Below are 13,364 nucleotides of genomic sequence, written 5' to 3' on the forward strand. Positions count from 1 at the left end.
TTCTCTGAAACTAAGCAATGGATATTTCTCACATTTGTATGGTAGCATGGTTATGGGGTAGGGATTCAATATTGTAAAAATGGGGGCTGAGGGGTGGGGCCAAATGGGGTCAATTTGGCTAAATTGATTTAAACAACTTATTCTCTGAAGCTTAGCAATATTTTGACTGGAAGCATCCTATTGGGGTAGGGATTCAAAATTGCATAAAGGAAGGAGCTGACCCCCCAGAGGGCAGGGTCAAAAGGGGTCAATTGGTCTAAACAAGTTCTTCTCTGAAACTAAGCAATGGATATCACTCACATTTGTGTGGTAGCATCCCTATGGGGTCGCACCAAAATCAATTTCATTTCATGGATTAATGCACTTTTTGGCATTTTTAGTATTAAAATAAAACCAATGTACATGTACCCATATAAAATGCTTATGATATATTGACATAGCAATACCAGCGACAAATATACTTAAGCATCATTCTTGTTTCATATCTCATGAAACCAGGTGAGCGATACAGGCCCTCTGGGCCTCTTGTTAGATAAGAAGGGTGGTAGTAGCGCAACGTATCAAGCACTTAGTTTTTGTATAAACATAACATCTAATTGTTTACAATCATTCATAATTACTCCTTGTCGGAGATGTAGTATTGTAGTATCTTTAAATTTCGATTGAATAATAAAGTATATATACAAAATAATGAATATAAAACTTACCATAGAGCTGTTTTATCTTCTGTAACTCGTCAGTCGTATTAAGGTCATCAGTATGGAAGTGAATCATGGTAAATCCAAATGGACCTAAAGATAATATAGAACGGTGTATACATTAACCTCTATGGTCTATTAATTTATAGAATTTTGATACATTATAACATATAGCGGAAGGAAATTGGTATACAACCTAGCTCCCAAACAGTAAAATTATCTATTGGATTGTACAACAGACGCGCAATCAGTGCGATTGGTTTGGTTTAGTACTGTTAAACGTCATATCATGATATCAACAGCTGTGGTCATTTAAGGACGGTCTCTCCTGTATGCGAGATACATAGGTGAGGTGTTTGTGTATTTTGGGAGGCTGCAGTATGTTTGTCTCCTTGTGATAGGCCGGAACTTTTGTCGATTTATAGTGCTATCTCACTGAAGCATACTGCCGAAGGCACCCATCAGGACTCCCGTCTCTCCTGTATGCGAGATACATAGGTGAGGTGTTTGTGTATTTTTGGAGGCTGCAGTATGATTGTCTCCATGTGATAGTGCGAAACTGATGCATACCTTATAGTGTTACCTCACTGAAGTATACTTCGAACAGAACACCCGCCTTGGTAACATACAGACAGCGGGCGAACCAGTCATCCAACTCAAATACTGTAGGGAAACTTCCATTTTCATAGATGTGGCATGTCCGGGCCAGAGCCCCACTCGATTTGCACTCTTCTCCTTCTAGAATATATCTTCCGGTCACTCGATTTGTAGCTCCTCTGCTTCTGGAAGATTTTCTACCTCTTCCGTCTCGAAGCTTGAAGATTTATCTTCCAAGATGGCGGCGACCATATCTTAAGTGTGCGAGTGACGAGTTTCACTAGAGAAGGATTTATGACACATATATGCACGTGTTTGTGTCAAAGTGTTTGAGAAAACTTGAAAATTTGTTTATTTTGGGGTATATTCTCTCGGTTTACTCGATTTACATATATCGGAATGCGATCTTCTTAGAAAGCTTCCCTTCTGAGAAGATTGCAAATCGAGTGGGGCTCAGGGGACAACCAAAAGCCTTCCTCACAAGGGCGAACGTTAAACTTAAGGCCAAAAGTGAAAATGATTGAAAGTTATCATGGAAGCTATCGGCAATATTGGAATTAGGAGAATGGTAGTAACAATATCACATTCTGAATTTCCTCATTTAGAAAAAACTGTGTGTTAGAAGTTGTATTGGAGTTACTTGAAAAGTCTGACAGCATATTATCATAGCCGCTCATGTAGATAAAGAAGGCCCGTTATAACTCACTGCATATTGGGTCGTAGGAGGCGACTAAAACTTCTTCCGTCAAAATAGATCGTCTGTCTCCATGGTAACACTAGATATAGATTGAATCTTCCCTTTCTTTCCTGACTGCTCTGACATTATATGACATCAAAATAGATCGTCTGTCTCCATGGTAACACTGGATATATTCAATCTTCTCTTTCTTTCCTCACAGCTGACATTATGTGTTTCAGGTTTCACCTTAACACCCGTCCATATATGACTCTGAGAGTTGTGAGGACGTTAAACACGGGTTGATTTTGATAGAATATGACAATCCTACAATTATACATTTGTTGAGTAAATAACAAAGAAAAAAAGCAAATAGCCAACACACAACAACAACATGGCTGTGATTTACAGTTGTCTTTTACTTGATAATCACATCCTTATTTATTTTCGTCAAAAAAGCAGTAACACGTTTCGTTATGCTCGCAGTGACAAAATGGAGATTGGCATGGCTTCCCGGCGCAAGTGGTAGTCTGACGTCTACTACGCATGCTCGTGAATATGTCGTGTTCAACATCAGTCAGTTCAAAATTGAAGCTGTTTTCTGCTTCTCTTCTTGGTAACAAGTCCCCAGACTCTATTATGGAAAGTAAAATAGCCATGGTATACATAACGAAAGCGGTAGTTCGTTTCATAATTTCAAGGAATATATTTTTGTACAAACACGCGACAACAGAAAATCCCATAATGTCACAGATACCAAATGACAGCTAGAAATATCAAGAAAAAAAATAAGGAAAAAGTTACATACAATGTGGAACAGCCCTAAATAAATTTTGAAAGGGACATATGATGTTCTGACCCAAATTCATCAACGTTCCTAAGTAAAGAAATCCCTTGACATCCCATCTTCCCCACGGACATTCCATAAATGTCCGTGGGTTTCCGTAGGAAGGCATCATAGGATTTCACCGGGGACTGGAAAGGTAATGGCTTCGGTGAACACCCCTTATAAAAGTTATCGAATCAGTCAAGCCTGTCGGTCACTAAATACATACTTATCATCACCGTCGTGGTATCGTGACGAAGACGACGGCGATATCGAACGTCATGGTGTCGTGACGGCGATATCGACATCGACGACAACAATAACATCATCAACATCATCACCGTCGTGGTGTCGTGACGAAGACGACGACGAACATCGACAACAGCAAAAACATCAACAACGTCATGGTGTCGGGACGACGAAAATGACAACATCAACAACGACAATACTGTTATTGTTTTTTAAACCTATTTTTACTTTTATTCTTATTTTACTTACGGTACAGACAAAACAAGGCCACCAACAAGAGGATAAGATTCTTCATAGCGATTTCTCCTCGGCAGCCCAAGCCTTCGTCACTGGCAGATATGTCATAAAAAACAAACAAAAACAAAACAAAATCTTGGAACTAGATTATTCGAGCCAACCCTCAAGGTCAGAAACGTCATAGTAAATTTACCGTCTAGTAGATCATATTATAGGTGAAATATCAGAGTCTCTAAAACCCCAAATGTCATCAAAAGTAAGCATTTGAAATCCTTTATGGCTACAGATATATAATACAGACATACCTGTGGTGACGGACACACTTCTGCGTCTATTCGGTGATAAGTATATATGTAGCACAAGGATCTTTTAGATAAGCATTAGGGTCATTTTCTACATTCAACACAACTCTCTCAGTTTAAACCGTCGGCGATTCGTTAACAGACTTCCTCAACGCTAGATACTGGATGTAATCGAGAAGTCGGATCCACAAGGATTGTACAAAAGACAACTCAAGTTAATTAAATAATACGAAATCATCCGCGATTAAACTGTAACCATGGGAACGATATATATCTTAAGTTCCAATTTAACAATGATAAATGTTTTTCAAAACAAAACGGTTTCTATGACAAATAGTTACCATGAGAGGTATCGGATGTATACAAGCAAAACTACCACACATCTTTGGTTTCATGTACATAACAGTGTGTTGGCTTGTTTGTTTGTTTTCTGGGCGTATCGTCCCTCGAACATCCATGGCCATTTTGAGACGCGGTCCTCTTGTAGTAGTTGCGACAGGCCCGGTCATTTTGAGGGATGGTCCTCTTGAAGTAGTTGTGACAGGCCCGTCACATGTCATCGAGTGCAGTCTTGCCCAAACACAGCCACAGTACAGACCGGTCTCAGCTTCCCGGGAAGCACAAATCGACACGGGTTGGGGCGTGGAACCAGGCAACCCGGATCTTGGCCTGTAATTCCGTGGGCTGCGCTCTTACCGCCTGAGCTATCGTGTCACCTCGAAAGATTGCCTTAACTGATATATTTCCGTCTATCACTTGTTTTAAGGTATAGTAAAAGGGAGATGCCTCGGCATTTTCGTAAAAACAGCATTCGTGTTCATCAAATATGAATAAAAACAAATCAAATATATACATGTATATGTCAAATTCAGAATCGATGAAAAGGAAAATTAATATGGGAACCCTTGCAAAGATGATATGAAATTAGGACCAGGTGTTCCAGAAGATTAACCGTCGTCTGTTTTAAAGACAATATCCGCTCCGTACAACAAATAATTCTAAAACAGTTCATGCCGTCCGGGCGAGACATGGTAAGTGAAAACAAATTGAATCCGTCGACTTAAAATAACTAATGTAATGCAAAATGAAGCAGAAATAAATAGTTCCAAATATAATCTCAATAATGCCTAACTCACCAACAGGCATATCTGACAGGTCTGAGTTATAGCAACTTCAATAGCCAAGTGTGTCTAATCCGATATCCTCATTCTTAACTACAAATGGTGTTATACTTGTGTGTCCGTCATCGGGCATCTACAAGAAAATATAATGTTGATAGCAAGTTGTTAGATTTTCGTCGTTGTGGGAAGTAGGAATGTCACTGTCAAGTAAGGGAATCATACGCGCAATGCTGGGTAAGAATGTCTAAAAAGACTAAAAACTAGAATCTTTAAATCATTGTAGACATAACTAGGATAGAATTTCACTGTGGAGATATTATGGGAGGATATATATATATATATACCCGCATATAGACAATACTGGTTACTGTCTATATATATTTGAATATTTGTATTCCGGTGGTTCGGTTTGATCTTATTGTTTTGACCCACAAGAGTCTCTAACGTGAATTCAAATTATCTACTCTTACTTCTCTTTTCTACTGTGTCCGGTTAAAACCAAAGAGAGTACGGCTGTATATGACGAACACATGTTGTTTAATGCCATCCTCTCTGTACCGGATGGCGAGACCACATGCCTGAGGTTTTCTCCAAACACATTTTTTGGACCGATTTCTGTACGTATAATGATGATTTACAACTACCGAAGGTTGGAATTTTTTTCATCAAAGTCTCTGTTACACAGGTTCTGCATCAAACGCATGGATAGGTACATGTAGGATCCGTCTCCACGCGACATCGCTGTTTTCCATTATTGAGGAACAAGGATGATTATGTTCCTTTCTAAATACCACAGGGATGTTGTTCAGTATTGTCACAGTGGCTGGACACTGTCTACATCTCCAATAGCATATATCACTGTGTCTTTAAACTTTATAACTTTAACTCTCATTGTTGGCTAAACAGAAATCAATGTTAACTTAAACCTATACTGAAACAGGTCATGCTCAAATTTTGTCCAGATAAACTCAGGTAATGTTTATATTTTAACAAAAACAACATGTTGAGTATTACTGAACCCTTTGCACAGTTTCCAGCTAATCAAATTAATGATGATTCGGTAAACAGGCTAACTCAGTTACATTGTAGCTTAATCCAAATTGTTAATTCCTTAAATCATTTGCTTCGTGATTGTAATGGATAACTAGTTCGTGTAATGCTAACACTGGCCGAGTTGAATTACATATATTGTACATGACATGGGATATTACAGTGGATCCTATTTACATAAGGTTCATAACAGCTGATGTTGAAACTCTACTTACAAGAGTGGAATGGTAGCAAGTTGTCCACTCAATTTGTCATAGAGCCTACTCTAATATATAGAGGATATCTAACAGTGTCTTCAGTAATACCAAATATATTTCACGAGTGGGGCTAATATTTTGATATTTTTCACGAGTGCGCAGCACTCGTGAAAAATATCAAAATATTAGCCACACGAGTGCTGACATACATGTATATGTCGGGCTTTCTGATTGGTCAATTATTTTGGTATTTTCTAATCATTAATTTGATTGGTCAAATCAGCAAAAGTGATATTTTTCATATATGATATTCTTCACTAGTGAAAAATATCACTTTTATAGAATGAATAATTTTTGATATTTCACTGGTAAAAATGTAATAAAAACAGTTCTGTAATTCTGTCCAAGAGTTTGTATTCCCATAACTTACTTGTGTGTATAAGTTATTCCACAGATATATGAAGTGTATTTGGCAAATTCCCAACATACATGTATTTCAACATTTAGAAAACTTAGTACATAGAAATATTTGAATATTTGTCTAGCGATGTCACCATGCTTTATGTCAAAAGGAAAATAAAAACATTCTGAAAAAAAAAAAACAAAAAAAACTTAATGCTGAATAGGAAGAATTACTGTCCATAATATGTCAACAAATATATTATCACTATAAATATATATAGACAGTGTTTCGTTTGTTTTTTTTCTATGAAGTTTTATTCTGGAGTAGATTTTGGGTCAAAGTGGACAATTTTGTGCAAACAACTATCGATATGACAGAACAGAGAACAACAAAATAGCTCAAGCTTTGGGTTTTATGTGCATGACTTTAATTTGCATACGATGTAACAAAAAATAACAGTACATTTGTAATTGAAACAAAAACAAAAGAATGATACATGTAAATTTTCATTGAACTAAACTTAATGATAAATTATATATGAAATATACACAAATTAAACAAATTAAAAATTCGAAACTACAATGTACAATAATTTAAAAAGAATGCAATACTGACCATTATATCTGTACAAATATATTTACACTGCTGTACAGAGCAATGATTGAAAATATGAACAGAACAGTTTTTAATAGGGACATGCCTTAATAAGGTACTGTAAAAATATTCATATTTTCTGTACATGTATATAGTATAAATGGTCACCTGATAATAACAGTAGTACAGACAAGTAAATTGTTGAATGAGACAACATGCCCTTTATCAAGACAATTAAATTACAAACAATGGCATAGTATACAGACACAGAACATAAAACAGTTACATAAGTTTTGCAGATAAACCATGAACAATGTGTTATACTCGGTCGATAATTCATTCGCCGGAGTCGAGGCGATATATATTTTGTCAACTGTGTGAATTACATGAATTAAAAATCATGCAAAACTAAATCATTTAAGTCTGAACAAGAGATTAGTTTTTTAAATGGACATGCCCTTAAAAGTACTGTAAATATTATTTTATACATTTGTACAATTTTCTCTTGATTTTTCATACATCTTCTGTATATATGGAAACTAAAGTTAATGCTCATAAAAAAAAGTTATTGTAAAACATTTTCTTCAGTTGACTAGAAATCAAACCAGACTAGCTTCAATAATACTTTTCTGAGTCGTAACAATTCAACAACCGCTCACAGATTTGCCAAGTATTACTAAATCAAACCTAGAGCCAATCACAGATCTGCCAAGTACAGTATTTCTAAACCTACAGCCAATCACAGATCTGTCAAGAATTACTAGACCTACAGCCAATCACAGACCTGTCAAGTATTACTAGACCTACAGCCAATCACAGACCTGTCAAGTATTACTAGACCTACAGCCAATCACAGATCTGCAAAGTATTACTAAACATAGCTACAGCCAATCACAGATCTGCCAAGTATTACTAGACCTAGGCCTAGAGCCAATCACAGATCTGTCAAGTATTACTAGACCTACAACCAATCACAGACCTGCCAAGTATTACCAGACCTACAGCCAATCACAGACCTGCCAAGTACAGTATTACTAGACCTACAGCCAATCACAGATCTGTCAAGTATTACTAGACCTACAGCCAATCACAGATCTGCAAAGTATTACTAAACATAGCTACAGCCAATCACAGACCTGTCAAGTATTACTAGACCTACAGCCAATCACAGATCTGCCAAGTATTACTAGATCTAGGCCTACAGCCATTCACAGATCTGCCAAGTACAGTATTACTATAGACCTACAGCCAATCACAGACCTGCCAAGTACAGTATTACTAGACCTACAGCCAATCACAGACCTGCCAAGTATTACTAGACCTAATGATCCCACAGGGAACTCCCATATCCCAGGGCATCCAGTAGACCCTTGAGAGTATGTTTTTGACTCCCAAAATTGAGATCTGACTCTTGGGTTTGAAGGGACATGTCTATTTGACACATGTTTTGACCGTTCAGATTTCTGAGAAAAGGTGATTTGACTTCTGAAATTGCTCAAAGTGAAGGGTCAACTGGATGCCCTGTATCCGTTACACATTACTTAAACCACCAACATACATGTACTCGTCACAAGTAAGGTTGGTAAACCCACAGCCAATCACAAGTCTATTTTCATTGTAAATATTCAAAATAGATTTACATATCATACAAAGTTTGAATATTATTTTGGATATTTGAGCTCCAGAATATTGATTATGAAATTCAAATTATAATCGAATGTAATGAGATATATCATGGGAAACAAGCATATTCCTCCATTTCAGCATGCACAGTCACAATATATTGGCTAATATCAGGTTGAAATAACAAAATTGTGTTGTAGTTGGCAACTGGTTGAATATATATGGAAAGTCTTTTATGATGGAACAGTTATGCCATTTGCATATATATATATATATCTCAATAAATCATCTTCAATATTTCCAGCCTTTATTTGGTGTGTGCTTTTTTTGCATGTCTTTTTGCATCAGCTTTGTTTACGAAACGTTGGCCACAATGATCACACTCGTGCGGGCGGGCCTTATCTTTTTTGTGGGTTTTCATGTGTCGGCTGAGATGGTATGAGTGAAGAAATGCTCTACTACACAGTACACATTTAAACTGAGCATCTCCGGTGTGGATCAAGGAATGTCTTCTCACTCCTCTCCTGTCGGAAAACCCTTTACCACAGACATCACACTGAAACGGATTATCCTGGGAATGTTTTATTATATGTTTCTGTAAAGTCACCAAACGATTAAAACTTTTACCACAGGTGTCACAGTTGAACTGTTTTTCCATGTGTGTGACGGAATGTTTCTGGAGAGTCTCGATCCTACTGAACTTTTTTCCACAGACGTCACACTTGAACGGTTTCTCACCAGTGTGAATGACCTGGTGTCTCCGTAGGCCGCTCTGATCTGTGAACGACCAATCACAGAGACTACATTTATACGGTCTTTCTCCAGAATGAATGGTTGAGTGGGTTTGTAGATGACTTTGTCGCTTGAACGATTTTCCACAGTCTGGACACTGATATGGTTTGTCACTGGAGTGGACCTGGAGGTGCTGCCTCACTGCCACTGCCGTTTTGAATATTTTATCACAGAAATCACACGCGTGTATTTTTTTGCCACATTTACTACGTTTACTCTTCCTGTGTGAGGCGTTCTTTGTTTTTCTTTTGATTTCTGTTTTGTGAAGACAGTTTGAATTCTTTCTCCTTTGTATATCTTTATCTTTCTTTCTCCTTTGCAAATCTTTATCTTCATGTGTTTTTATATGTAATATTAAATCTTCCTTTTGGCTGAAGGCCTTACTACAAACACCACATGTTAATGAGTTAACATTCCTACAGTGCGGTTTGTTATTGTACAATTGCTGGTGTCTCTGTAAAGTTCTATCTTTAGAAAACCACTTCCCACATATATTACACATGTGATGTTTCTGTACCGGGATGACAGGGGAGCTGTTCAAACCAAGTTTTGCTGCAATTAAAAAATGAAATTGAACTTCATTTAAAAAATTTTGTTTGTACCCAAAATGCTAACACACTCTTCTAGTTGTGAGTAGTTCCATCTAAAAAAAATCTGACAAATATTGATAACAATAATATTCTGAAGTATATTGTACTGTGTAATATCACCTTACAGCCAAATCTCACAAATAGGCACATCTTATTTTATTCTAATTGATGAGAAAATAACAAAGATTATGAACTCGAGAACATGGAACAAGTTTAAACATGATGCACAATAATAGGTTTGTTGGGTGCCTTAACGACCAAATAAAAGACATTAGAACTAATTTTGTAACAAAGGTCAGGAAAATCCTATTTATTTCAGTTGTGAGGAACTGTACATGGGACCTCTGGCATACACGTATCATTCTTATGCTCATGATCAAGCGGTGGAGAGTTAAATAGAAGCTCTCTAGCCGAGCAGCTAGTATTTACCTTGGTTATAATGGATCCCTGGTAAATATACTTGTTAAAATATACCACTTAGCTACATTGAGAGATAATCTTTTTAGCTCAATTGGTAGAGCATCAGACTAATAAGTCATAGGTCCGGGGTTCGATACCTAGCAGTTCGATACCTAGCAGAGGCAGTGATTTAAATTTTATAAGTCATGCACTCGTTACAATTTTATATGTTATGATATATAGAAGAACCTACCGTTATCTGGAAGTATGAGGGTCACACATCTAGTAACAGGCCGCTTGGCTATTGAAGTTTCTCCAGGTTTAAAACCTTCTGGTTCAATTTTTACGGAAGTCCCTGCTTCAGCACATTCCTCAAGGCATTTCTTCCTCTGGATCTATATAAGCTCCGGAATCCTGTGTATGTGTGCTGTCACTGCTGTCAATTAGATCTGTTTCATTTTTTAAAGAATTCACAAATTCACTGGATTCATCGTAGGTTTCCTGAATTTCCTCCCTTGGTCCTGCATGAGATTCAGAATGCTGTTCAAGTAAGCTGTCGTTCATATCTGTTTCAATTTTGATAGAAGGCTCGGCTACTAGACATACACCGAGAGTTTCCTCCCTTGGTCCTATATCTACATATGTACTTTCATCTGGCTGATTTCTAATAGAAGGATAAATATCTGCTACAATAGAATCGTTGAGAATTACCTCCCCTGGATCAAGATTTACTATAGAAATCTTTCTATGTGTGTTTTCATATGGTTCATTTTTAACAGGTTTGGCTACAATAGATTCATGGGTAGTTCCCTCCCCTTGTTCTATACCAGCTACGTAATAACTCTGCATGTTGTCTGCTGGCTCAATCTTTACTGAAACTCCAGCTACACAAGAATCATTTCCTAGGCCTGTGTAGGGCACCAACGACACTGGTTGTATAATGTAAGCCACAGACGATTCAGGCTGTATACTGTAACCTGGTTCAGTCCCTACAGACAATTTCGGTTGTATATGATAACATTGTCCACTCCCAACATCAGACTCAGATAGCATACTGAAGTCTAGTTCAGTTTTTAAAGAAGCCTTGGGTACAGAAAAGTGACATAATTCTCTCGTCTCTGCTGTATCATCTATTGATGTTTCTCGTGGTGTAGAATCATCTGATTCAATCTTTGAATCTTGTTGTATTCTATCTTGTTCGATCTTCAGAGATAACTCAGAAAGGTCAGTTATGTTGTCTTTGATAAGTTCTCCATCTTTAGGTTCTAATTCACAGACACGACAAGCATCCCTACCATCACACATTTCTGTCTTAATAAAAAGCTCTGAATCAAAAAGGAGTTCCTTCTCATTGTAAATCCCTGTTAGATCAGCCATCTTGTGTTTCTCTTTCTGAAATTACAAACGTACATTCAATCGCCAACTAGTTAAATTATCGGCTTAAATCATACAGTGCAATTCATGTATTTGCATGATGTTAACTTATATCATATAACAGACTTATACATTAGAAATGTTAATCTGTATGCAAATGCTATTATGTACTACCCATGCAATGTTTATATGGATATCATTTAGTTTTTGGGATATCCGGGCTAGGTGTAACCACAGGTGCCCCGACTCGTTTTATAAAATAATAACATATAGAGTACATATATGTACTCAATATGTTATTATTTTATAAAACGAGTCGGGCACCTGTGGTGTAACAGGAAGGAGTAATGAAAAATACCCTGTCCGTGAAGGGCTTCAAACTAGCGACCTTTCACTCTCCAGACAAGCGTCATACTACTAGGCTAAAGGGAAACCCCAAAAGGCCTTGTGCGGGATATCAAGGTGATATTTCCAGAGTGACTTTGACATTCTACAGATCTGTCATCTAGAGATCATGAGATGTCTCGGGCTGCAAACATGTCAAACTACTGGAGTTTAAACTAGAGGAAACCCGAACTGTTTGAACTGATGGACGGTGTTATAAGATTGACACATGGTGTCAAAGAACAAACCTTTACAGAAATTAGAAAAATGTCATAATTAGGCACTCTCAAAATCCTCAGGGTTCATACCGGAACAAGTTGTTTGCTTATAATTTACGGATCCGAACCGTTTACGTATCCGGACATAACGTTTTGCCTGTAAAATAAAATTGCAGTAATCGTTTACAAAATAATCTCTCTTATATCTTATATCTTAAATATAATTAAAACGTCCGTCTCCTATGTACACAGGACGATATATTCTGTATTGTAGTTTTATATTACAAATACTGTACTGTACAGTAGGATATTATGGCGCGGGAAGGATGTCATAATTAAATATTTTTGCCTAGGCAAAATTATTTTTGCCTAGGCAGAAATCGAATTTTGCCTAGGCAAAAATAGAATATTGCCTAGCCAAAAATAGTATTGCATAGGCAAAAATATTTCTGCCTAAGCAAAAATAATTTTGCCTAAGCATAAATCGAATATTGCCTAGGCTGAAATATTTTTGCCTAAGCAATATTCTATTTTTGCCTAGGCAAAAATATTTAATTATGACATCCTTCCCGCGCCATAGGATATGTTGTAAAACATGGTCTCCCCTCTTGTGTTCCTATCCAAGTTTCGTATCGTTTTCTTTCTACATCTTCTATATTTTAGTACGTTGTAGTACCCGTTTACGGTTTTAATACAACGTCAGAGAGATATGGAAGGGACTATTGGTGTGTCAATGCGTTCCTGAAAGCCTCTAATGATGGGGCACACACTATTTCATAATCTAGGTGGTTCCAGTCTACCAATGTGCGTACAAAGAATGAGTTCTTGTATTGCTCACAGTTGTGTGTTGGTATTGTAAGTGATTTGGAATTATTTGTGATGCTTTTTTTTCGGAATACCCGGATATGACGCGACAGGTGGCGTTACTGGTCAAGATGAAGAATGTGACAATCGCAACATCTCGGTGAAATTTCCGGCAACACTCAGAAATCTAGATTTTCCGAGTGTTGCCGGAAATTTCCCCGAGATGTTGC

At 37.2% G+C, this 13,364-nt stretch overlaps 1 protein-coding gene across 1 annotated transcript; it reads right to left on the reverse strand.

Moving 5' to 3' along the window:
• Nucleotides 1-1,472: 1,472 nt before the first annotated feature.
• Nucleotides 1,473-12,429, reverse strand: LOC117315258 (zinc finger protein 239-like; the record flags this gene model as incomplete). The annotated part of the gene is made up of 4 exons (XM_033869405.1): nt 12,361-12,429; nt 10,608-11,746; nt 8,884-9,917; nt 1,473-1,529 (listed from the first exon to the last, which is right to left on the reverse strand). Coding segments are annotated over exons 3-4 (1,041 nt in total), but the record flags the coding sequence as incomplete, so codon positions are not given.
• Nucleotides 12,430-13,364: the final 935 nt, after the last annotated feature.

This window comes from Pecten maximus, chromosome 17 (genome assembly GCF_902652985.1).
Source record: "Pecten maximus chromosome 17, xPecMax1.1, whole genome shotgun sequence".
Classification (NCBI taxonomy): Eukaryota; Metazoa; Mollusca; class Bivalvia; order Pectinida; family Pectinidae; genus Pecten; species Pecten maximus.